We start from the raw sequence: 26,502 nt of genomic DNA, 5'->3' as shown, positions 1-26,502 counted from the left end.
GGTCTGCATAAATTTTCTCCTTTTTTTGTTGTTGTTGACAACAAGTTCTGAACTGTAGCTGAAGTTGGCTCTGACAGTGGGCTGCATTAACTAAACTGTCACATGCTGGATACAACAATACTGGTGTGAATACAATCGTGCAAAGCAGTGTCCAGCAGAGCAATGTGGCTGCAGGCTGGACCTATAGCAGAGCACTAGCACAGCCTGCACCATGGACATTGAGCCCCAGGCACATCCTCTTTGCTCAGGAATTTCAAGACTTGTATGACTGCAGGATACAACATCCAAAAGATCTCTGTAATAAAAAAGCATTTCATCTAGTTTGATGCGTGACAGGTACAAAGGCTTCAGCTCAGCATGATATTGAACACCCTCGAGTCCAAGCAAAGCACTTCTGGACAGAGAGGAAGGGATTTTGCTCCTGACCTGTTTGGTAAGTGACTGCCACAGTGCTTCAGTAAGTGCTTGGCCTCTGAAACCTGAGGTTACAAGAGGATGCCACTTCTGTATGCACTGGTACTCCACAAGACTCAGGTAGAAATGCTCATTGTAAAGATCCCATGCCATGAGTGTCCCAACTCCCTGACTTTTCAAAGAGATTTTGAGGCAAGTCCAGAGATGAAAAAGAGAATGTTTTTGCATATTCAGTTCATGTCATTCAGTTTCAGGGCAAGAGAACATCTTGTAAAGCTATCACCTGTTACCACTACTGAATACAGTGATCTTAGCCATTTAACTTGTAACAGAAATCAGATCTGGCACACTGTCAAGAAGGTGCTGCTTCTATCTGAAGAAAGACTGAGAGTCATGTTCATTATCAAACACCTTTTGCTCTTGCTTTTAAATAATGATGGATTCATCATTATTTATATAAAATATATAGTATATAATCAAAAAAGGCCTCAGCAGATTTTCCTCACCTTTACTTTTCTCCCCCTAGAGAAATATCCATTCACTTGCAGGGAGGAGAACACTAGTTAAATCTTCCCATTTAGCTAGCAGTATAAAAAAGCCAAAAAAGCTGAGGTACAATTCTTTTTGGCAAATTAAAAGCAAAGATATGTTTAATACATCTCTACAAGAACAACAGTCCCTTTTGGCTGAGCTTAAAAACTCCCCACCATTTCAAACAGTAATGAGAAGATTCCCCTGCAATATGAGGTTCTATAGATGAGCTTCTTTTTTAAACTGATATTCAAGAAATTAACTGAACGTTATCTTGACTGATTTTGTTGTTTTTACAGGCCACTCATTTCTGTGGAACATATATGTACCTCTCATGTAAAGCTGCTGGTCCTGCTGTGGAAATCATTCAGATGCACATGTGCTCAGTGTGCTGGCTTCAGGCAAGCGGCAGCACATCCCAGAGGAGCAGCAGTGACCCGAGCACCAGGCAGCCCTTATGTAACGGGCTTATGCACCTTATGTAACCTCTCCACGCTGACAGCCCAGCATCTCCGGATGTCTGACCACCCGGCAGCTCCTGCTTTCCAGCCCCGGTACTACCTGCCTTTTAAGGAGGCATCTTCAAAAACAACCTACTGCCAACCCCTGGCCTCCCCTGACTGCCTATGTTAATGGCACCACACCAGCTAGCAGCAGGAAGAGAGGAGCTCTCCAGATTTTGGACGTTTTCATATGTACCCCTGCAAATACATCCAAAGTCACAAGTTATTCTTCCTGACTGATATCCACTCACAAAAACAAGATACTCTGCTCTTAGGAATGTGTTCTATTTGGCTTTTCTAGACCATTTTTACAGCACACAAAGGTGAATTTTTTCAGCTGTGTTTGCTTAGAATCCTTCACAGCTTTCAGAAAACAGAACATGTAAAAGTAGTTTTTCAGAGAACTGCAAATGTGAGTTATTTGAAATCACACATTTTGATTAAGAGAAGTGTCGAACTCCTAGCACATTCTTACAACAGAACACCCTCCTTTTGCACCACCATTATCATATTTACACTATTTGTCTGGAGCATGCCTAAAAACACTGGACAGAGGATGCAAGATAATTCAACCTAGAAAAGTTAAGAAGCTTTGGGCATTAAAACAGACTTAAATGTCACATTTTAGTGCAATAGTTCTGCCCTGAAATCTACCCACCACGATTACCGTTGCTGGTAAACATTATACACACAATACAGAAGCAGACAGAGGGTAACTTCTAAATGCATCTGTTCCAGAAAAAAAGTGGCTCCCTGCAATCAGTTGCATTTTTTTTTTTAAAGGTTGCCTACTGTGACTGTAAATAGGCTGCAAAGGAGGAGGAATTCAGTAGTTAAAATGGAAAGATATAACAAATATTATGCAGAAAGCAATCATACAATACCATCTTCAACTATAATGTTACTAGAGTTTGGAAAATCAAATCCACAGATTCCAGAAACCAAAAAAGACCTCAATGATAATTCAGCCAAACATCTCCTCTCATATGTAAAAGCTAATGAATTTTTCCACCACATCTGATTAGAATATGTTAAGTCAACTGCAAATAATCAACCCATGTCCTTCACACCAAGATTAATGAGTTGTAGCACTTCTTGCCAAAGGACATCGTGGATCCTAAAGCTAAAAATGGTTCAAAAGGAGAAAGAACAACATCGTGGAATAGAAAACCATTGAAGATTCCTATATATAAAGGAACTGATTAGGTGTAGAAAACTAGAATTAAAGATCACTGAAAGGTTGGAGACTTATAGGAAGATGCGCAACACCTGCTTGCCATGTTTTCCTGTTCTTTCCTAGGCATCTGTAGCTGCAGATAGATACAGCATGCTATCTCTGATAAACATTTGCTTTGTCCTTAATACAGCAATTCCTCAAACACTCCATTTCTAACCTGGCCTAGCACTCATCTGTTTTCACAGATACAAAGATGTACCTGCTTTATGATTGAATGCCTGCCATTGCTAATAACTGCCACTGGGTTACACTATGCTCTTCTCAAGGAAGTTGAACCCCAACCCAAGCAAAAACCCTAATGCAGTATGTTACCCAGCTGTAGGACCTAAGTATCTCCTACAAGACAGTAATTTGACTAAGGGTCAATCCTTTGCATGGCCTAGGAGGCAGGACTCCTCAAGAGCCAGAGGCTCTCAAAGCCTGAGAGCTCTTGCAATATGACTATTTTTGTGCGTCTTGCATTGGAGAAGAACAAGCAACAATTCCACCTACCCTCAACTAGATGAGAGACAAGGTTTAACATACTTGATATTGTTTATGCCTGGTATATTTGCACATGTACGGGATGATTTGAAGAAGAAAGTTAGGGCCTACCTGTTTAAACATAGCATCCCTTTAACCTACATGCTTATGCCAACAAAACAAACTGTAAAATGGGGAAATACAAAATGAATAACTGCTCGCCTTTATCTTCTCATCTGAAAAATCACCTCTCTTGATGTATTTTCAACTATATAAACTCACAGGTGCTGGGGGAAGGTCCAGAGTTAGATTCCAGAAGGTGAGAGAAAAAACAGTCCATTTAAACACCTTTACAAAGTATCCCACATTGAAAGTCTGAAAAATATCTGCATAAGGACTGCTCAAACACACAAAAAACATGCTACTTAAGTTATATATATGTATGAGTTATAATTCATGGGAATTACGCAATCAAAACAGAATTTACAGATAAAATAATGCCATTCTTCTTATGCTATTCAGAGGAGAAATTACATTTCACTTGGGGAATAAAAAAGTCAATGCTTACACAGCAAAGTCTCACCTATATGGCTTGCCTATTAGCCACCACATTGATGTAGTAGATACAGATCAGAGTGCTATTTTTCAGGCAAAAAAACTCTATAAATATTCAAGGCCCCAGCAGCAAGCACAGAGGTGCCCCGTGGTCAAAATGAATAAAAACCCAATGGCTGCATAGGCAATATCCATCATATCTGGAACTTTTATCTTAAAGCTGCCATGATCAGTCTGTACAGCACAGGCAAACACTGTCATAGAGCAAGTGCCATCACTAGCAACACATCAACATTTACCCCTTTCCCTGCCCCTTCTTTAAGGGATTATGTATATTGCTTTCCAGCTAGTCTCAAAAAGAAAATTTGAAGTTTTGTCTCTTGCTGTATTTCTTTACCTTCTTGATATATCGTGCAACCATTATGGAAAAGACTGTAAGTGCAGACACGTGAGTGTCCTTTAGAAAGCTGGTTAACAGAGTTCTTGAAATCAAATCTCACTGTGCACTCTCATCTATATGAAAAATAGAAAAAAAAACCTTCTTCCCTTGTATTCAAACCAGTTCATACATAATCGGGAACCCCTCTGGGTTCTGAAACCATAAGAATACTGCAGTTACATCAGACTTTCAGCAGGAACAATTTTAACCTAGATTTATCCTATCCCCTCACTCCAGGTTTCCTTGCTGAGATCACACCTTGTCAGCGATCTGGGCTGCCAGGCAAAAAGAGATAACTAATGTGACTGATATTCATTCCAGCACTGGGCTCTAGCTCAGATTTGAAAAAGCTAAAGTGAGCCATCTTTCCAGAGTGACTTAATTGTTACAGAACCGAATGGACAGTTTCACCCCTGACAGCAGTCACAGAGAATGAAGGGATTGCTGGAAGAGAAATATTACACCTTCTATGAAGCTGGGGAAGCTCAAAACTAGGAAGACTTTGTGCAGTCTCACTTCCAGATGAAAAACCATAACTGGAACACAAAAACTTCCTGTCTCAAATTAATTACTGGCTTTTGATTTTATATTATTCTCTTTTAAGGACGACCATTTAGTTTGCTTTTCTTGGAAAAATGCTTTTAATATCGAAGTGTCAAAGAAGGGACCAACATTAAGGTATTGATATTCAAAATATATATATCCATTGGCAAAACTGTGTGAACACAGCTTGCACTCCTATAGGGCATGAGACTTCTAATGTTTAAAAAGCTGTGTATGAAAATATAATTAGTCTTGCATTACATTTGCATTATATCCCTGCAGCTACCAAACACATGCAAATGGTACATTAAGAAATGTTTGGAGGCATTCTGACTACTCACCAGGGAAAAATTGCATTTGCAAAGTTAAATTAACAAGTTTGGGCTCTAAAAAAAACAAAACCCCAAACCAACAAACAGCAGTTATTAGTAGTAGCCCTATTTTCACATCCACTGTTAAGTTACATCTGGTTGCAAACACCAGTGAAGCCTTTAAAAGAATGCACAGAAAACACAATTTTTAAGGGTGGCTCCGTTGTTTTATTTTTTGGTCAAAAACATAAAGCAGGTGTTTTATTTCATTCCATTCTGTTTTAACTTAAATTCATCAAATTCACCATTTTAGCTGAAGCTTCACCAGGCTTTCCAACAGGCTGCCTTACAAACTCTTGACTAGCTGAATGAAATCTTTCCAGTCATCTCTCCTCCTGACTGACTGCTTGTGTTTGCACTGCAGCACCAAAAAGTGCAGAACAAGCTTCTTCTTTTTGGATCGACAGCATTTTGAGGGCCGTCCTAAAGCTACAGGTCATCCTTTTCTGAGCCCTCTAATTCCAGTAATTATTATACCAAATGAGGCAGTAATCCACTGAGTTTCTTGCTGGCTTACAAAAAGCTGCCTTCAGTTCCCATTTTGTATGACAAAATAGCAGGATGGTTAGCACTCACAACTCATGCTCTCCCAGTGTTAAACGTTAAAAATGGTTCCCATTCTCCTTCTCCCAGAAAAAAAAAAAGGACATATCTGTGGCTCACTGCCAGTTCAAGCAGCTCCATTGGCCTACCACAGTCACAGCCTCATTCTGAGGCACATGACATGCTTACATGACACTAAAGTGGAAAACCTTTGCCAAAACAGCTTTTTGAAGAGGTAAAACAGGCAAGCATAAGGGTCTTCTGCTCTGGGGAACATCTAAGTTAACAGTATTTCTGTGGTTTGTTTTGAGCTACTGGAAGTTTTCTCACCAAAGCTTAAGCACAGGCCAGTGGCCAGAGGGGCCACCACTTTCAAACTCAGTGTATTCCTACAAGAAAAGATGTGATTAGCGCTAGAGGGAACCTTTCCCAGGGGAAACAGCAAGGTCTAGCCACTGCTGTCAACAAGAAGAACGCTCTGCAGTTATTAGAGCTGCTACGGTGCAGTGAATTGCAAAGGTAAAGCAGTAAAATTGCAATTTTTATTGGAAAGTAGTAACTCTTACACGCCAGAATACCTGTAAAAGCAGGGTGAAGAAGGACTCCATACAACTGCACCTAGGCAAACAGACAGCAGGCTCCCTCCCAGCCATTGTCTCTTAACCCCTTTCAAACAGAAATGCTAGTTCATGCACTGTCATGTTTTAAAGAAGTCTCTTATCAACAGAGATGATGCCGTGATTAGTCACAGCTTTTTCCAGATTATCTATTTCCTGGAAAGGGGACTGAGACCATCGGGCTCACTTTCAGGAAAGAGATGACACTGCTGGAGAAATATTAGCGAATGTCACACCTACCCTTGCTTTAGAAGCATTGTTATTATGTTGGAAATCATTAAGAAGCATTATAAACACATTCTAAAGCACTGAAGTAACTGCTTGTGGAAATTCAGATCACTCTACGACATTAAGCAGTTGGTATGACCACCAAGGAAGATGCTGCATGAAAAAGCTTTCAGAACTAACACGGAGTAGTAGCTGTACTTTGTGAAAAGACACACCATTCTTTGCTACTTAAAACATTACTTTTTCCTGGAAAAAAAATCCAGCAATATAAAAAAAGATATTTTGGAGTGTTTTCTGTATTTCATGCTCAGAAAGTAACCGAGCATGAAAGCGACAAAAACAATTATTCTGCCTCAATTTATTTCTCATTTGCTTTGCCTGACTGCACTGAACTCTTTTGTCTATTCATTAAACTTCAACCTGTCCAGAAGCCAAAATGCTTATCCATGTAGCTTTCAATGTTACTAGAACATTGCTCTAAAAATGCTAGCTGTAGTGTTCTCATGCTAGTTTTACAGCACTGAGACTGTCCCTAAAAACACTGTCATTCCTGAACCACCCAAGAATGAACCCAGCGTTCTCTTGCTGCTTGCAGTGCACCAGTATTTGGGCTCTTCCTTAAAAGAGAAATTAGACCAAATAACATAGCATGCTATTGCTCTTGCAAGAAGTAGATGCAAAAGAACTGAGTACTGCTGTAAAGTACAAGGAGAAGGTCTTGCGCACCTAAACTTGCTTCAGAGTTAGCTACTTCCTTATGAGGGATCATGATGTTCACCTCAGTAGCTGACAGTGACCATTTCTCATTGCTCAGCATCCAGGCTTCCTTCCAAGAGACAGAAAAAGCAGATAGAATTTTAGGGATTAAGATCAGGATTGCTCCTGCTCCTCTTTCACACCATATTCTCCTGAGTCTGCTGTTGAAGTGCTGAAGTTACTCTCTACCTTGCCTTACCTCTCCCTCTTCCCCTTAAACAAAAGACTGAGGGACAAGTGGGAAATCTGAATCAAAGTTCACAGATAGAACACATTCTCCATTTTCAATTTAAACATTGCAAGGATTTTTTATTTAATCAAAAAGTATTTTCAAAACAAATCAAATTATTAAAACTATTCGACAGTCTCAACATAAGCTGCATGAAGAAACGTTTAAAAGAAACATTTCAGAACTACCTAAAAACCTTCCTTATTTAAAGACTGAAAAGAACTTCAAAATAGCAGTGCTCTTATTCTAATATAAATTGGTGTTTTGTCGTTGATGTTGTTTTTGAATTAAGGCATTATTCATCATAGAGGAGTTAACAACCTTTAATGATTATCATTAGTCTCTATCAATGAGCTGGAACACTGTACTCCCTGAAATTCCTTTTAAAGAGACACTTACTCAGTCTTCATAAGGATTTGAACATAGAACAGTTACAGCTCAACTGCACCAGGTAGAAAGCAATTATCTTATCATTAATGAAAATCTGAAAGTGCTCAGCCTGCCTTAAGTTAAGTTAAACATAATCAGTACAACAGCTCAAAGCAGATGTATTAGGTTCTCTTCCTGAACACTATATATGGAGCTTAATAATCAATTTTGGCATCTTAGAGATTTACAGTCTGATAGTGTTAGCATCCTTCTAATAGCTATATCCCAAGACAGCGGCAGTCTAAATGCTTTGAAAAAGAACAGATCACTTTTAATGTAAAGCTCACATGGTAAAACACAGCGATGTGTGCCTGGATAGTATTAAGAGTGTTGCACACTTCCATAACAGTATATAAACCAGTTTCTCTGCAACATGATATCACAGCACAATTACTCCAGACTTTTATATCTGTTGTTTTAAACAGTTATTTCTGTTTGTTGATTTTTTTTCCTCTGTTTAAAGTACTTACCAAGGCACCTAAAACCAGCCAAATATTCTTGCTGAATTCTGCAAGTCTAAAAGTAATAGATGAGAACTGCCAGGCTTCTGGTTCTTACTGAAATTCACATTAAGTCCTGACTGCTGACATATATACTCATGCTGAAAGAGACTCAGTATATATTCCAGTTGGAACGTCATAATCAAAGGTGACTGTCTTCACTTGGGCTTAAGGTTCCTGTGGATGACCTAGTTTTGCCTGCTTACAAAATGAAATTGGAGAAGTAATAACTGAAACTGAATTGTAGCCCTGCTCCTTTTAATATCATCTAAAAAGCACAAAAGATCCACGACCAGCTCCCAGAAACTTCATACTGAAGTACTAGAAAATGGCAAAAGAAAACTATCAAGCATTACATTCAACTGTAATCTGGATTTTATTTGTTATGTTTGATTATAGAAGACACTGCTGGCCTCAATAGCGATGTTCTACCACATGAGAATTGGGTTTTTATAACTAGAAAAGGCAGTGCATTGTTTTCAGACTTGGTTTGCCCAGAACTAAGAGATCATTTTGTCACAAGCTTCTACATTAGACATTCCAGTTCTACATAAATACCACAGAACAAAGGTTACACCACAGCACCTGGAGCACACAAAGTATATGCTTAATACAGCGTTAAAGGAGTCTCAGCATCCCAGGATTTACGTATTTACACACCTAAAACTAAAGCAGAATCTTCCTCATTTATCTTTCCTTCAGGCCACCAAAGCTTTTCACTGCTATATAGGTCAGTTGCTCTTACCTGTTGTTTGAGAGCCTCTAGAGATTCAAATTCCAATTTGGCCAGCTTTATCTGTATCTCCCTTGGTTTATCAGGAATTACAAACGCCATGACAAACTTTATTGCTAGCAGCAAGTGCTGAAAAGAAAAAAAAGAGAAAACATTCTATAGAGTTTGAAGCTTGAAGAGCACATTTTTGAAGCATTAGTAATAGACGTAAAAACATTTATTGTGACAAGTGCATAAATAACATACTATAACGATGTCTAGCCTCAGCTACTCCATGTTTTTTCCATTTATATTCATTGACAATTAGAATATGAACATATTTTGCTTAGTTTTTAAAGAAATTCTATTTTCCCTGTGTTTTCTGAGTTTCCATTTTTCTATTTGTTATTCCAGTAAAACTGGGAGCTCTTTAGACATTTTTTTGCTGCACAGAAACTGAATTACAGCACACAGTACGTAGTGATTTATCTATATATGTATATAATACATTTGCACACACAGGACAGTAATACATCATCAGCTGAACACAGATTAAGAGGTTAATGAAGCATTTAAAGTGTCTGCTGTGTAATGCAATGTGTAATACCATATTATTCCAAGTCAACAGTAAAACACTCTTCAACTTGCATGGAAGTCTTTCCCCACTCAGCTCAATGGTGTCCCAATAAGAATGCTGCAGCTAACCCTCAAAATCTCTTTTTTAAAGTAAGAAAGCAAATGTGTTTTCAGCTCTTTCAGCATATGAAGAGCATTACTGTATTATTAACTAAACAAGGCCCAGTAAAGCAGTACCTCAAAGCTTTTCCGCTGTGCTTGTTTGCTTTGTTTCTGCAATACACCTGTTACCCACAGATAGTGAAGATTGGCTTTGATACACTCTGCCAGAAAAGTCAATTTTCATTCTAGCACAACCCTTAGCCTTTAAACAGACGGACACAGCCCTAAATATAAAAGCAGAGCTTTCAATTCAGAAAGCCTTCAAGCCACTCAATAGAAATACAAATGGGGACAAGTCCTTATTTTTGCTTGCCCTGTGTCCTCCAGATGACTGGATTAGATGGAAAAAGCTCTATTAGTGATAAATCACTCAGATACAAGTGGGATGCCTCAGTGTGTAAGGCTGTGACCTCAGCAAATGTGCAGGACTTCATAGACAGCAATAGCTGTTGTTTGGTAACATCTTCAAGAAACATAGAGATTCCCAACATGTCTCCTGCTGTTTTTACTTACAAAGTAGGAGTAATATTAATAAAAATGAGAAGGCAACTGGCAGAAATGATGAATGTCAGTCAGACTCATACAACCCCTTGAAAAGAAAATGTATTTAATTTTATTAGCAGTTTATATTGTATTTCAGAATTGTATCTGACTGCGGAAATGCAAGTAGTTATTCAAGAGAAACTGAAGAAAAAGTAGGGAGATGAGTAGTTGTATTCATCTTATTGTTCCTTTTTTGTACTAATTTCTTAATGCTGTTGTACTATATTTCCCATAAATCAGATCAGGAAAAGGAGCCATCTGCTTTTAAAGAAAAATGCCTTATGTGAACAGAATAAATCACCGGAACAGACAGCGAAATTTTCCTTCGTCCACACTAGTATGGATGTATTCATGATAGGAAGAAAACACTATTCTATCCAAAGTTGTTACACAATTAGTGTAAATGTATCCATCCAATACTAAAATCTCTTCACAGAGCCGATTTTGGCATCTTTTTAAACCAGGTCACAAAGCCAACTACTATTTCTCACTGCAGCCATCAGAAACCAATGCTGCTTCCAAGAACATGCCCTTCATAACAATTTCAAGAGGACTATTTCACTATGAGCAAAACCCAGGATAACATTAACACAAGCTGCAAGTTCCCCGATGCCAGCAGCAAATTCCACCCCACCCCCTCCATTTTGCAATCTGCCAAATGGGCACAGAGAGAAACAGCAACAAGTCTCTCTCTCTTGGAAAACTCGGTGCCATTAAACTCTGTGGTCTTTGTGCCAGGTGCTCCCAAAGCTGGAGGAACTATTCTGTTCTGCACAGCTACTGACAAGAGGAGAAGCAGCAGCTGTGTTTTGCAGCAGTGTGTCCCCAACCTTCTCTCTTGTAAAACAGAAAATGCAAATTAGGGTTAAATTCATGGGATTTTGAAGAGCTGATTTGATTTCTATAGCGGTCTGACTGCAGCAGTTCCTGTCAAAATCTATTCAACTGGAGGAAAAAGGGGAAAAAAGGAGGGGGGGAAAGAAGAACAAAAGCAGTAGCTGCATGGCTGGTTAGTCAATGCAGCACAATGTCAGCTGGGAAATATTTAATAAAGTTTTGTAATAAAATCTTTTTTTTTAAAAGAATCTAATATTTACCCTCAACAAAAAAAATAATCAGAAAACTGGACACAGTCCGATCTACTAAGAAACAATATGGTCATTGACTTCTCACTGTACACAGATAAGGCATTCCATGTGAGAACCAACACACCACTTCCAGCCTCAATGCCCCACTGCTAAAAGCAAAAGTAAAAGAAAGTATCACTGCAGGATCATGTTATTGTCAGAGCTGAATACAGGGAAATCACTAGAGCCTTTGCTAGCATTCTAGAACACATGTCAATAGAATCTGACTTACAAAAAAACAAAACAAAAGCCCCTTTGCTATCACCTTCCAGATTTTGTTTTATCCATAGAAGAGTCCAAAACTCTGGGAGGTGACAATGAGAAAAGAGGAAGCTGTTATTTCATGCTGGTCCTGTATCAAGGCTTCTCCACACCTCACATTCAGTTTGGGGCTGTCTTCCCTTCCACAGACATACACACACAACCCAACCAACCATCCTGATTTGCATGCACCTTCCTTTTATCTCTAAACAAGTATAACCCATCCCTCCTACTCTGTCATCAGAACAAGCTTTCTCCTTCTCGCTGCCAAAGCTCAGGGGAGACCCTGAGAACAAACTGTAGTCGTTCTGCCTCAGGCTTCATGCCTATTGCCACTCTAGGTCTGACAATGTGACATCCACTTCAGCTCTCACCTGGTACATGCTTAGGACAGGCAATGCTTGTGCACTTGCACCTGATGAGTTCCTTTAAGTACTGCAGGAAAAATTTCAGCCTGCATTAAAGAAGGATGCAGCTGGACAGAAGCTCGTCACACAGGGCAGCGAGAGGCTTCAGCAAGGATAGTCTCTATAGTTTCTAACAGTGCCACTTGGTGTGACTTGGTGAACATACACACACAAATAGAACCTCTGAGGCTGCCTGAGTAAAACTGATAGATGCCTTATAGCACACACTAGACAAGTAGGACCAGATCTACTATCATCTATACCAGCATATTTGCAAAAGCAAGCCTTGATTAACAGAGTATTTAAGCTTATATTTTAAGCTTATCCATAAATATATTTATGTATGGAAAAACATTTAATCACAAGCTTAGAACTACAAGATTAAAAACCAGAGCAATTTGTTGAATCTGAGTCTTAATATTCAACAGCTGAATCACAATGCACACTGCATTTGTCTAGGGCTGCTATCATGTGATGGGTACCAAACACAAGTTTCCTAAAAACTCTATAAAAATGCAAAGTACACAAATGAGCCTTTTAAAATGTTCTAAATCATAACTTTTCTCACATTTGTTTCCCCCTGCTGTCAATTCTGAAGATGTGGAAAAAAATGCTTCAGGTGTAAATTTGTCTTGGAGCTTTCGAGTATTTGCTAATGGTTAATTCCGCAGTAACCCAACAGTCTGTAAAGCAGCATGACAATGCGCCGATCTCTGTGTAACCATTTGATAATCCTCAAGTGTTTTGGCACAACCCTTATCTCAATTTATGGAAAGTGTTTAATAGGAACTGGGATAAGAGTTGCCAAAAGCCAAATTAGCTAATGCTGAACATAAAGAATAGCAGAGCCTTGACTGTGCTCTGAAATAAATTCCAAGTGAAAAGTGGAAAGAAGGATGCCCACGGAATTCAAATTGACAGGGTGATTAATACCAAGCCTTATGAAGTGCCTCTTAGCTGATTGCTAGCATTACACGTAGGCTACTGTTCTGACAGGTATAGTTTATTGTCAAAATGCCCTCATGGTCCACATCAAAGAAAGGAAAAAAATAAGTTTGGTATTTGCCATTAATCTATAAACTTATAATTCTTTCTACCTCTAAGCCATACATTTTTCTCCACGATAAAAATGCAAGTAAATTACAGTCATTGTAATTATGCACTCTAAGGATTTCTGTTTGACAGGACTCTGAAATTCATCATTCACTGCACAACTGGATGACCAGGGATTAATACAGAGACAAGAAGCATTACTTCTGCCATCTAGCTTGTAATCACTGCAGGTCAGTTCAGAGCTCAGGAGAAATTCTCACCTGCAATAGGCACCACAGTTCTTGAAGAGAGCTTGCACCTACCTCAAACCTCATATGCCTTAGTTAAAGCCAAAGTGGACAGGTACCTGCCACGTGAGTTCTGGACAGCTCTGTCAGTTCATATGTGTACATCTTGACATATCTGAATTTGACACAATCAACAGGCTTTTCAATTTGACATTTTTATTCAATTTATGCTGGGAAAAAGACAACGTCGCATTGACATTTGAAATAAATTCTTTTAGACTGTGATGGTTTTGTTTACTGCAGCACAGAGAAACGTCAACACAGCACATACACTCTATGGAGACTTTATCATCTCAAGCCAACTACTCCTTGCCAGTTTACACAGAGGTAGAATCTAATTGGAGAGAGGAGGACAGATGAGTGGGTTACCTGCTCAAGGCTACTCTAGCTCAGCCTCTGGGGCAGTCACCCTGGGGATTCATGGGACGTACCCCAAAACAAACAATCTCCCATGGAAAACAAGCATAGCTATCCTTCTTAACTCTGATAAAAAGTAAATGACTATTGCCTAAGGAGAGTCTGAACACCTTCCCAGCTCTGTTACAAAGGTAAAAATGCTGATATATAGCATTTCAAAGTTTCCTTTAATAGCTGCAACATTTCCATGAGCTCTCATCTGGCAGACTGCAGGAAAGGGCTCAATATCCACTGCTCTGACCAACACCAAGGAAACAAGTGCTCACTTGTAATGCTACAACAGGATGGAAAGTACCATGATAATAACGGGGAAGTAAAGACTTTAGCAACAGTACATGTTAACAAGCCACAAATGCAACTGGTGCAAATACAGAAGTGAAGAAAAAGAGCTGCTTGCAACTGGAAGGCTTCAGGTAGGCAGAGATCTCCAGCAAGAGACACCCTCGCCTCCACTCTCAACCCTTAAGATGAGGCCTGCGAAGTGGTAAATCCCAGCTCCGCCCCTTCCTGTCACTCAGCTGCCCAATGTGCACCAGAGCAACTCCAGCTAGGCCCTGCTTTCACACAGGCTGTTCAGTCACTCGTTCAGGCCATGACTTAGGATTTCTGCTACACTCACATCATCAGTCTTGCAGTCTTTGAAGATCAAATCATTCTTTATCAGACAAGCATTGACCAACTGAGGAATAGTTTTGTCTTTCAGGGCTAAAAAACCTTTCCTTTGGTAAAAGTACAACCAGAAGTGTTTCTTCTCGGATCGACAGCAAACCTACATTATAACCAAGGTCCTTCTGTTGAATATAAGTGCCTGGGACCTTGCAGAGAAGTTCAAGGTGAAAAGAAAACACCTTCAAATATTTTTTTTATTCTGTGTTTGCATTTTGCTAAGGTAGCCAGGTGACTTTTTAGCTACTAAAATTCTACAATACAGGTACCTGAGGTGCAAGCCAGCAGAGATAGGGGAACACAAAACACACACGTGTATATATACATACATAGAGAGATATGCATAAAAGAAGGAAGTGACTGGAGCTCTCAATGCTCTCCAGAGATTAGCACTGCACCCGAATTCTGAGTTTAGAATTTTGTTCACTTTTTCCTACTGGTTTTTCATCACGTTCTCAACCAAAGTCTGTGGCAGGAATCATCCAAACCAAGTCCACCAGTCTCAGAAGGGAGGTGCTGGTTATTCAGTGGCATTCACAGCACATGTGACAGCATGTCATGAACTTGGTATTTCACTGAAGGAAACAGAAACTGAAGGTCCTTTTGCTGGGCATACGCTCAGTGTGATCTCAGGTCAGGATTAAGAAGCCTCAACAGGCTTGTGGATCATTGGGAATTTCTAATGGAATGGATTAGATGGAGGCAATTCTTAACGTCTTCTGAGGCCTTGGATTAAGTCTGTAGATGAGACTCTACTTTGTTGTTGCTGTTTTAAATAATGACAGAATAGAAGGTGGATACTGGAGTGGGCAAAACTCACAATTGTTGCAGTCATTCCTACACGTGCAATGCAGAAAGCAAATGCTTCTGTCATTATCTGAACAGGTACAAATGACACAAGCACTACAGAAGAAGTGGAGTGTGTGCCCACCCCAGAAACAACAACAACAAACAGCTTTGGAACCTTCCCTCCCTACATACATGCAGGACAACAGCCATAGTAGACCACAGTGGTAGAAGTATTTCTCTTCCATGGCCTACTTGTGGCCTATCCATCACTTGTGAGTTCTGAAACACAGCAGCATTTATTCTCTTCCAATCAAGGAAAATATGACACAGAAGCACAGCTGTAATAAAAGGATGTAAAAAAATGTAGGTGATCCATGTTGTTAGAGAACACCTTCTACTCTTGTATGTACCAGAAGCTGTCCCTGCTGCTGCCCTTTGGCCCCGCTTTTAGCCAGGTCCAACACAAGGGCAGGAAAGTCAACGAGAGTGAAGAGCGCAGAGAGAGCGGTGCCCCAGCCTGTGCCAGCCATCGCAATGAAGGGCACCGCTCAGCATGCTGGCAGCACAGCTCCATCTGTCAGCACGCTGCACAAAGATATCAAGGAGCTGTGCATGAGGATGAGGAGGCTCAGCATTAACATCAAGCAGGTGTGTACCAGAGATGCACCCGACAGTACAGGGTAGGCCAATCTATCAGCCAACCTCCACATCCACCTCTGGATAGGAAGCGCAAGCAAAACAGTGAGAGACTGCAAAACAAAGGCAGCCAAGATGAGACCTTTACAAACAAACTGCAGGAAAATCAAGCAAGCTTCAAGGCAGTCAGCCTCAACACAGGCAGAGGGGAAATTCCAACTCCAATCTCTGCAGCAAAAACAGGCTGAGGGCAAGAAACCACCAGGGAAACCACCAGGGAAATCCTCCCTGTGGCACAAGTGGTAGAAATGCCTCTCTGCTACACAGAGGCTCAAATTCTGGGGGGTTGGACTCGATGATCTCTAAGGTCCCTTCCAACCTGCACAAGACTATGATACTATGAAACATAAATGTAAAACAAAGCATCTGGAAGCACAGGGGAGGAGAAAAAGATCATTCCTGGCAACGGACAACCCCTTTGCCATTGAAGATGCCAAAGATACGGTCGCTGTACCAAGGAAAGTGATGAAAAAAGAAGAGTCCACTTTGCACCACAGCACCTTGCTTGCCAATGCCTACAAGCAGAAGCCGCGCAAGAGGCTGCAGCAGCCCCCCCTTGCTGCCCACCTTCTAAGCCTGCCATGCTGTAGGTGAACAGCCCATGCCACCAGAGGCCCGCTCCATCCTGCCTGACAAGAATGCAGGACTTCACGTCTTCTACAGGAACTTCCCCTCTGTGGAAACCATCACCATCACAGAGACAAAGTTTAACCAACAGGCTTCCTGCAGCCAATTGCTCTCTTCTACTACAGACCTTCAAGTGTTTAACCCTGAAAGTAAATAGCTCTTGGACTTGGGAGAGAATTCAAGTGAACTCCAGACTTGGCAGGGCTCCTTGCTTCACTGCAGGCATCCACGCGAGGATCTTCCCTTCAGCACCCTTTCAAGAACATTACATGCTGTTTAAGGCTTTTAAACGTTAATGGTTTCATGTTGTTTCTTCATTGCAATGTTTGCACTACACAGAGTTATTTCTTTAGGTATATGTGTTCTGATGCAATAGTTTCTGTAAATAATATATTTTCATAGATAAGTGTCTATTTCCTTTAGATAAGAAAGCTGAATTCCGGTTGGATGGATTCTCTTTTTCCTGTCAGTTTTTAAAGAATTATTCATTGTTTCTTAAACTACACGCAGGCTCAAGTATAGGTTTATTACTTGCAATTTCTTTCCTGTTTTAGGGAACACTTCTGCACATGGACTTTGTTATGTGCAAAGTGCAGGTTACACTGAATGTACTTCCTACAGGTACAGGTGGAAACAAAGACGTGGTTTGTATGGGAGTTAGGATTCGGTGAGGCACTCGGTTATACTACTGCTGTTGTTCTCAACATAATAATTAAAAATAACACAGTTGGATCAGATGACCTCAGTGGTCTTTACCTACCTTAATAATTCTGTGATTAGTAATGATTATATGACCAGCAAGAAGCAGCTGGAGAAACCCCTCAGATGTGGGAAACAATGCCTATAGAAAATGTGAAGGAGAGTCACCTGGGATAAGATTAGGATCAAAAAAGAACACATGGTGAACATCTAGGACTCCAGGGTAAGTGAAGAGGAAAAAAAATCCAGGAAGAAGCAAAGCTGTGACAGGACATGCACTGACATCACAGGCCTGCACTCACACTGCAAAATAGTCCTTCATGGTAGGTTGACCCTTGAGAGGCTAGAGCAATGAACAGTTCAAGTACTGTCACCACAACGAGGCATACACCTGTTTGGCAAGAGGTTTCTCCTGTGTGTCACTGCAGGTATAAAGGTCTTATTACTCACTATCACATCTGTTGATGCATGGGTGCCAGAAATCAGGAATCCTTAAATGGAGAAAGAAAAACAGGAGGTTGTGGGTCACACTCAGCCTCCAGACAGAGCAATGTAAATCCAAAGTCACTTCAATAAGCTCATCTAAATTATTTTTCAACGGCTACAAATGAGTGCTGAATTTGGCTAAGTACAACAGAGTGCTTTTCAAAAGCTCACAAAATACTCACAGAAAGTTGTGTTAAATATTAAATATATAGAAGCAAGCCAGCACACAAGGAATTGCATATGTGCCCTAACATACATGGGACAAGAACAAACCTAGCTGGATTTAGGTTAGGCTTCCATACCCAGGCCATAAGTGTTGTCAGGCCTAACTCCTACAGCTTTTAAGATGACTCAAAAAATCCCCATGGTCTTTGACACACATGTACATAACATGCCACAATTTAGCCCCACACATATAGCTAAGCTCAGGGACCAGCAGGGATCTGCTCCATTATCTTACCAAGGCACAAAGGTGAGTATCACTGGCCTGTTCCTCCCCAGGTCTTCCTTTCTCCCTTTCTTAAAAATGGGAGAGATGTTCCCCTTTTTCTAGTCACTGAGGATTTCACCCAGCAGCCACCATTTTTCAAATATGATGGAGAGTGGCTTGGAAACCACATCAGCCATCTCTCTCAGAACCCTGAGATACATATCAACCGGCACCATGGACTTCCAGACATTCAGTTTCATGAGGAGGCCTCGCATTTCTTGTACTGTTACAGTGGTATGAAATCCACCCCTCTCACCTCACCTAGTGGGTGAGGGTCCTGGCAGATATGGGGAGCCTGACCACTACTGAAGGCTGGGGCAACAACATGCTGACTGAGCACCTCAGCTTTTCCCATGTCTGAGGAAACCAGTTCTCCATCCTCTTTCATCAGAGAGGGAGTGCTCTTCTGGCCTGCCTCCTCCTGCCTACATACTTGTAGAACCCCTTCTTGTCCTTTTTTACATCCCTTGCCAAGTTCAGCTCCATTTGGGCCTTGGCTTTCCTGACCCTCTCTCTACACACACAGACAGCACCCCTGTATTCTCCTCAGCCTGCACAGCCCTGCTTCCACTTCCTGCACTTTTCCCTCACTTGAAGCTGTCAGGCCTTTGCTCAGCCACACCAATATCCCGCCTTTCCCACTCAATGAAATCGTCCTGTTGGAAATTAATTGGGATGAACCCGTGGTGATATCAGAAACACCTGATGAGGATCAGGATGATCAGAAGAATCTACTGAAGGAACTGATGAAACTGACCAAAGGCAATGAACCCCACTCCTCACCTTTATCATAAAATAAATAAATAAATCAAAAGATCACCTCACAGCACAGAGTTAAGAGGTACAGAACCACTGATGATAGAATATCCTGTGTTGGATGGAACTCACAAGGATCATCAGGTCAAACTCATGGCTCCACACAGGAGTGTCCAAAATCAGACCATACATCTGAATAAATACACTTTAAGCAAAACAGTGTTTCACCACACCAGAAGTCACACAGCTTCTTCTACGCATTCATCCCATCACGTCCTCTACTTCTATGAGAGCTGCACTTAAAGTAAAGCCTTCTATTTTATTATGTTGGCCTAAGACATCAGAAGTGGATGGAGGTTGGTAGTACAGCAATAGATGTTGAACCTTCCCACCAATACTCCATTACATGTGTTGCTCGGCAACAAAATGGCAGCAGAGGGGCAGTCAGACAAAATGGCGTCTGACATGAAAGTGTGGATGAAACAAATGGGTGGAATTGAGTTCCTTCATGTGGAACAAATGCTACTTATTGACATTCATTGATGCTTGCAGAACATTTATGGAGACCAACCAGTGGACGCGAGCATAGTGAGATGTGGTGGGTGGTATATTTTCACAGGGACGACTTTGGGTCAACTCTGCTGGTGCAGATTCTGATGAGTGCAGCATGCAGGCTCTTGTTCGCTGCTGGAATAAATGCACAGCTGATGGTGGTGACTGTGTTAATAAACATTTTTTAAATTTATTTGTTTTTTATAACTGAGGATTTGCTCTACCAAATAGCATTAACGTGCAACGTTGTGGCTTCACAACAAATAAGAGTCATTACTTACAAAGTGACATGTGTATTTAAAACCTGCAAGTAAATTTAGCAGGACACAGCACATTTTTAAATCTGGACCAAAAGGTGAGTCATGATATGCTAAATAATGAACAAAATGTCACAGCCATGAGTCACTAGAGAAAAATAATGGTATTGCAATATATTACAAAGTAAGCTGCAGACTAATTAGTCTCTATTCCCATGCAGCTCTAATGAAATCAAATTATTGAAATGCACACAATAAAACTAGCTAATTTGAAACAACGCTATTCTGTATGAAGAAATTAATAGGTTTTATATTGGAAACTCATCGCCTTTATTTTTCCTGTAAAGATGAGGAGGTGTTCTAGAAAAAAAAAAAAAAAACACAACATGAACTCTAACAATCTTTTTGCTTTTCAATAAAGGTCACAAGAAGAGCTTTGCATTCAGCTCAACTACTTTAATTAAACATTGCAGCAGGTGTTTGGCTATGTTTCCTACTCCTAAAAAGCCTGTATAAAAATTGTATATTTAAAAATATAAAGACCCATGTGTCTCCAAGCTCTCTTTTTCTGTATTCTCTGTGAATGAGTATTCACAGAATCATGTAAGATTTTCTTTCTTTTGGAACGTTACCTGCCCTAGATACAAAAGTGTTCTTCATCAAAGTTGTTAGAAGCCAGCCACACAGTTCTGATGTCAACTTCTATTGCCATAGCAGACCTGTGCAGCACAGTCCAACCCTGAATTTAACCTCAGCTGATGACCAGGCTCAAACATTACTGGTTTACTCAAGCTCACAAAAAGAGAATCCTCCTCTGTGAGCCAAATCCACTCTGAGTTAAGTTACTGCAACTAAAACAGACCCCCTTGTAGGCCATATCCACACAGTCAAGCTTTTAAGTATTCACACGTCTCATGCACTCCCATTAAAGCAGGCTATGAAATGCTGCTAGAACCGCTTAAGATCTCAAGGAACGCAAAGCCCATCTTAAGGTCCATGCTCCAGAAGACAAATAGGAGAAAACAGAGAGGAAGAAAGGAAAAAACACCAGCAGTACATATTGCTGGTAGGTACCAAGCCATTTCATCAGCTGAGAATGCAGGTGATAATGTGAATCCCAATGTAAAGACTAGAAAGCAGTAACTCCTGTACAGTAGGATACATTCAGCTGCACCAGTGCAGCACTGACATTCAACAGCAAACAACTTCCATTTGCACAATCCAGTAATTACTCCTTGACAAATTCAGTGGACACATGGAACATTCCCGAAACCAACATGTCTGAATCAGAAAGATTTTCAGTTAAGTTCTGATGTATAAGTAAAAGGGAAAACTAGCAAAAAAAAAAAAATAAAATAATAATAATAACATACATCACATATTCCTCTAGCAGCTCCCCAATGCTGTCACAGAATCTGAGAAGCCCAGGGACTGAAGAAAGACATCAATACCTGAGATGGGCCTGCTAGTCATAACTAAAAGGATTATTTTGATACTGAAAGCAACCATCTCAGTATCAGGGAATTAGAGGAAAAAGTGACTAAGCAATACCACATGACAGGAGTAACCCCTAGTAGCAGCAGTGCGGCCCTCCTGTAGTAGGAGACGTTATGGAAGGACGTATCCCAGAGATCTCAAGTGCTGAGCCAGGCCTCTGTCTAAGGCTCATTTCTCTTTATCTGCTTGAGCAGACTAAAAAGCAGTTCTCTCCATTGAGTTAAAGAAATGCCAGAAGTGGTAGTGCTTTACAGTGCCTTTCTGTTTATAGATGAAACAGAAATGCCACTCATTTTTGTGCTGAACATGGGTAAGGAGATTTCCTCCAGAAAAACGAAGAAGATTAGAAAACGTGTATAGGGTAAGATCAAAGTATGTAAACATACAGGATTCAGGAAGCCTGGTGCACGGGGCAAGGCCGTTACAAATAGAGCAGGCCTCACAGCTTCAATGGTCTTCTCTGGACACATCTCAGGATTTCATTGTCCTTCTTGCAGTGAGGGGCCCAGAACAGAGCAAAGAACTCAAGGTGAGGGCTCACCAGTGCCCATCACAGATTTACAGTCACCTCCCTGATCCTGTTGGCTCCCTATTCCCAATAAGTAGGCCAGGATACCATTAGACTTCCTGGTCAGCTGGGCAAAATGGCGGCACATACTCAGTCAAGCACCAACAAACACTCCCAGATTCTTTTCCTTTGCACAGTTTTCCAGCCACTCTGCCCCAAGCCTGTGGTGTTGCATGGGGTTGTTGTGACCAAAGTGCAGGACCCGGCACTTGGTCTTGTTGAACTTCCTCCCCCTGGCCCTAGCCCAGGTATCCAGCCTGTCCACATCCCTCTGCACAACGTTCCTACCCTCAGACAGATGAATACTTACTTTCAACTTGGTGCTACCTGCAGAGTTACTGAGGGTGCACTCAATTCCTTCACCCAGATCATCAGTGAAGATATTCAACAGGATGGACCCAATACTGACCCCTGGGGAACACCACTCCTGACCAGTCACCAGATGGATTTAACTCCATTCCCCACCAAACTGTGGCACAGTGAATACGCAAAAGATGAGTACAATTTTCCAATGTTTACAACATTACTTGCTGCAAATTTGTCTTTCTCTATTTTAGAGAATAAATCTCTAATCCGTCTTTTCTTTTTATTAACATTCTTGACCAAGAGGTCTGTGATAATTCACATATACACATTTTTCCATACAAAAGAAATACTCCCCAAATACTCAATGTAGGAACTAGACCTGGCTGTACTTGCGGGTGTAGATTTTTGTGTGAGATAACAATTAAAGCATTACCTTCCAGCAATATGAATTGTCACAACAAATCCCTAAAGCTTAAACATTTGTCAGGTAACATATTCTTAAATCACTTTTTTTCCTACCATCTCCTTTAACAGGGAGAATATCAGCCTGTTTCAAACACAGGCAGGAAAAAAAAAGATACTGTCAAAGAGTATTCAGAAATAAGACCTTCTATAGCACAACACAAAAGTATTACAAGGAGAAGAAGTTTATTTTCCTTTCAATTCAGCAGAATGTTACCATTCTCTGACAGTTCTGAATAGTTCTGGGTTAGACAAGATGGCTTCACCATAAATAGCAATTCAGAATCCACTATTGTGATGAATCACTTTAGCAGAGATATCTAGCTCTCTCAAGCTAGAAAAGATGTTTTTACTAGTCAGCAGACAAACAGAGTGAAGTCGTATTGTTCCCACTGAAAGTGAGCAAAACAAGCACATTACTCTGTCACCTCAAGCCTGAAAAAGCATCTGGATTCTTTTCAGAATTTATAGGGATGCCAAACGTGAACTAGAAAAGTGCCAAACATGTACTACTTTTATTCTAACCGTTCATGCAAACAGCTTTCTTAATTATTATTAATCATTTTTTAAAAAATCAGCTACAGTATTTCAGGTACTGCATCACTGAACACAATTACATGTGTATATCACCATAATTAATCCTGGCTTAGGTTTCTAGAAGCTTGTTATTGCTTTAGAGGGATTGGATCTTTTTGTTTAAGAAACAAAACCTGCCTTGTTATATCTCCTTATTTGTACCCAACTTCTCAGGCACACAAGATGGCCCTAGGTAAGATGGACCAAAACAAAAACCATCTCGGGACAAGGAAGACTCCAGATTCTTCTCAAGATGTAATCCAGACTTTAGCACCATTATTATTTCCAGATGACCACTAAGACTTAGAACACAGAAAAACTGGGTTTTTTTGTAAATTTGGGTTGCCTAAAGCAGATACAAAACATGTTTAAGAAATCTAAGATAGGTTTTCTAAAGGAAAAAAAACATAGCAAGGTCTCCTTAACTTTATCACTGTGACATGCAACCAAGGCTAGTTTTACAATACAAACCTGGTAGAGTAGCTTTAATCAGAAAGGTGCTTTCTTATGCAGTTCTGAGGGTTGACTGCTTGATCTCATTAACGACATGCTTGGTTCTTAGCAGTGGTAATCTTTCTGAGAATGTTTTTCTTTCAGAGGAACACAAATTTCATTTATCTATGGTTGGGTTAAAGTTCAGATCTCTTTCAATTCCTTTTATTCCCCAGCATGCCAGCAATCTTATTTTCATGTGGCCTATTCAATGTTTTTCCCTTTATGTTTTATTTTTTTTTTAAGCTTAAATATATAAATCTGACCTTTATTTTTCATATAAATTCTTCTTCATGCTTTTAGAATACTGTCAAACTTGTCATCTCTAGGAGGGCTTGATGCTGCACTGCTTTTAGCAAGAGGATATGCTTAATAGGATGAATTACTGGGCTTCTCTGATCCATCTGCAACTTTCACAGCAGCTCTCAACATGTTGCCTTTGAAAATGCATGGCAATGATTTTTGTTGTGGATCAACATTCCTAAAGTGTTATGCATCTGGAGCCCTCAGCTCTACTCTATGTACCTGATGGTAGACTGAGAATACAGCAACAGACAAAGGTAATTTCCACATTTCAGGTAATGAATGTGCACAGGAGCACTCATATGTATCCCACACAGCAATGTCCTTGCCCACCCAAACAGTAGATATTAACAGTTTAGCATCTAGGATTATTACAAGAAATATGATTTCAACCATTATACTTCCAATAAGAATTTCTATAAATTGGAAGCACTTCATATTCACTAGTACAATGGTTTTCATATTACTTCCATGAGTTGTATCGTCCCTTTCTATATATTTGCATAGTAACAGCATTTACAAATGTAGGCTTTTCTAAGTGTGTGGAGCTGGGTCTTGTGCTGCTTGAATGCAAGAAGGCTTGTGAACTACCACTGTCCATGTAAGGAACGCTGACGCTACAATACTGGGAAACGTGTTAGGAAAGGTCCTCATAAGTGTTCTGAAGAGCTCAGTTTCAATCTTTTAAAAATTGTATGATGATTAAGGATCACAGGGTTATAATTGAATAAGATCACAATCTTTCATACTTTCTGACTTTTGCCAAGGAAATAAAAATCATGCAAAGCTCCCTCTTCAGCAGCTCAGGCACCCTTCTTAATGCCACTAAATATGCTAAAGAAAAGAAAGCCTTCAAGTCCATTTCATGATAAGCCTTATGAAGAATCTGGATGTACAATTAGGCCAGTGCATTAGTTACATTAATTCTATGGCTCTTCTACTTCTTGAGAATGAGACTTTTCCATTTTGAATTTTTTAATAAAAATACATTTGTATATTATGAGCTATTACATTAATACTAAAGTGCCAAATAGTTCAGCTAGAGAATCCAAACTCTGCATGAGATGCTTAAGACACTTATTTCAAGTGCTTCAGGTCAATAAGCCAATACCACTGCACTTCTGTAAATGAGGCCAGGAGTTCTCATGAGATTTTAGCAATACCTTCAGAAATATTAAATTATTCCTTTCATGCTCTTTGTCTTTCCTAACACTGCAGATCTCACTAAAAAAAAAAAAAAAAAAAGGCTATGTTTCAAGAGACTGTAAGCAAATACAAATCTGAACATACATCCAGCTGGAAAATGAAATTCATCCTACATTGTTATCTCATTTATTTGCAGAATGCAACAGTTTCAGTTAATTTAGAAACAGATTAATTTCCGTGTCAAAATTAAAGATCGGCATTAATTACACAGCAAAATAGTTTTTAAAAGTTACCATTCATTTACATACTTATGTTTTACTACAAATAGTCTGAGATACGCACTTCCTCAAATGAACGTGCACATTCTCCCCTCGCGGCTACATTTCTGATACACCAAGGTCATGAACACTGGACTACAAAGCGACAGAAGGACCACCCTTAGGAGAACGTGTTTGTGCTCAAACAAAAGCATCTAAAAATATGAAACAAAATACAGAAGAACAGCATTAACGACAGCTAAAAGTATTGCCTACATTCAAGATCAATACAGAGCGGAAATTGACTTCTGAGTAGTTCCAGTCAGGTGCTTAGATGGACAAGCGTTATGATGAAGAAAGATTAAGAGAAAGATCTTACAGCCAAAGCAAAACCTTACTCTGGGCACAGACCTGGCTCAACTGCTCTCAAGAAATTATTTGCTTCTATAAAGGGAGCTCCTACGTAGTTTATATGACACTGTAAAGCTGTTTTTATCCTACACAACGTAAAATTCATGGATGGAGAGAATTTCTAAATAAAAGAAAATAGAAGGATTTCATGGCTCAGAGGAAAAAAATAAGCATTATGACTTCTAACATAAGATGCTTGAAGGCTTGAACTGTAGTTAAGTTACTTAAAGACTTCAGTATGCACTTTTCAGAATGACAAAAACACTGAAAGCAATTACAAATACTTAAGGTTTTAACTACAAGCACAGGAAAAAAAGCAAACAAGACGAAGCCTGTAAGCACACATCTTGTTTTCTCACCCATGCATTTTCTCAGACACACACAGTGCCCAACATACTTTTTTTTTCTTAAAACAAAAAAACAAACCTATCTGCACGACTATTAGAAAACCAAATAAAGCAGAGCCTTGCACATGCCACAGATTTATTCAAGCAACTCCATTTGACTTCAAGGAAAGCATAAAGCGTATCAAACCCAGCAGGAATTTCCCCTTTAAAAAGTGCA

At 40.0% G+C, this 26,502-nt stretch overlaps 1 protein-coding gene across 2 annotated transcripts in view; it reads right to left on the bottom strand.

Moving 5' to 3' along the window:
• ANO10 (anoctamin 10) overlaps nt 1-26,502 on the bottom strand; it is a 102,742-nt gene that overhangs the window by 23,672 nt on the left and 52,568 nt on the right. For both annotated transcript variants that reach the window (XM_015853937.2, XM_015853936.2), the window contains exon 12: nt 9,103-9,219. In XM_015853937.2, coding sequence (XP_015709423.1) covers nt 9,103-9,219 — 117 coding nt within the window. The remainder of the gene's footprint in view (nt 1-9,102; nt 9,220-26,502) is intronic.

The sequence above is a fragment of the Coturnix japonica genome, chromosome 2 (assembly GCF_001577835.2).
Source record: "Coturnix japonica isolate 7356 chromosome 2, Coturnix japonica 2.1, whole genome shotgun sequence".
Taxonomy (NCBI): domain Eukaryota; kingdom Metazoa; phylum Chordata; class Aves; order Galliformes; family Phasianidae; genus Coturnix; species Coturnix japonica.
Note: the sequence above shows the minus strand (reverse complement) of the source record. Positions and strands in the feature narration are given on the sequence as shown.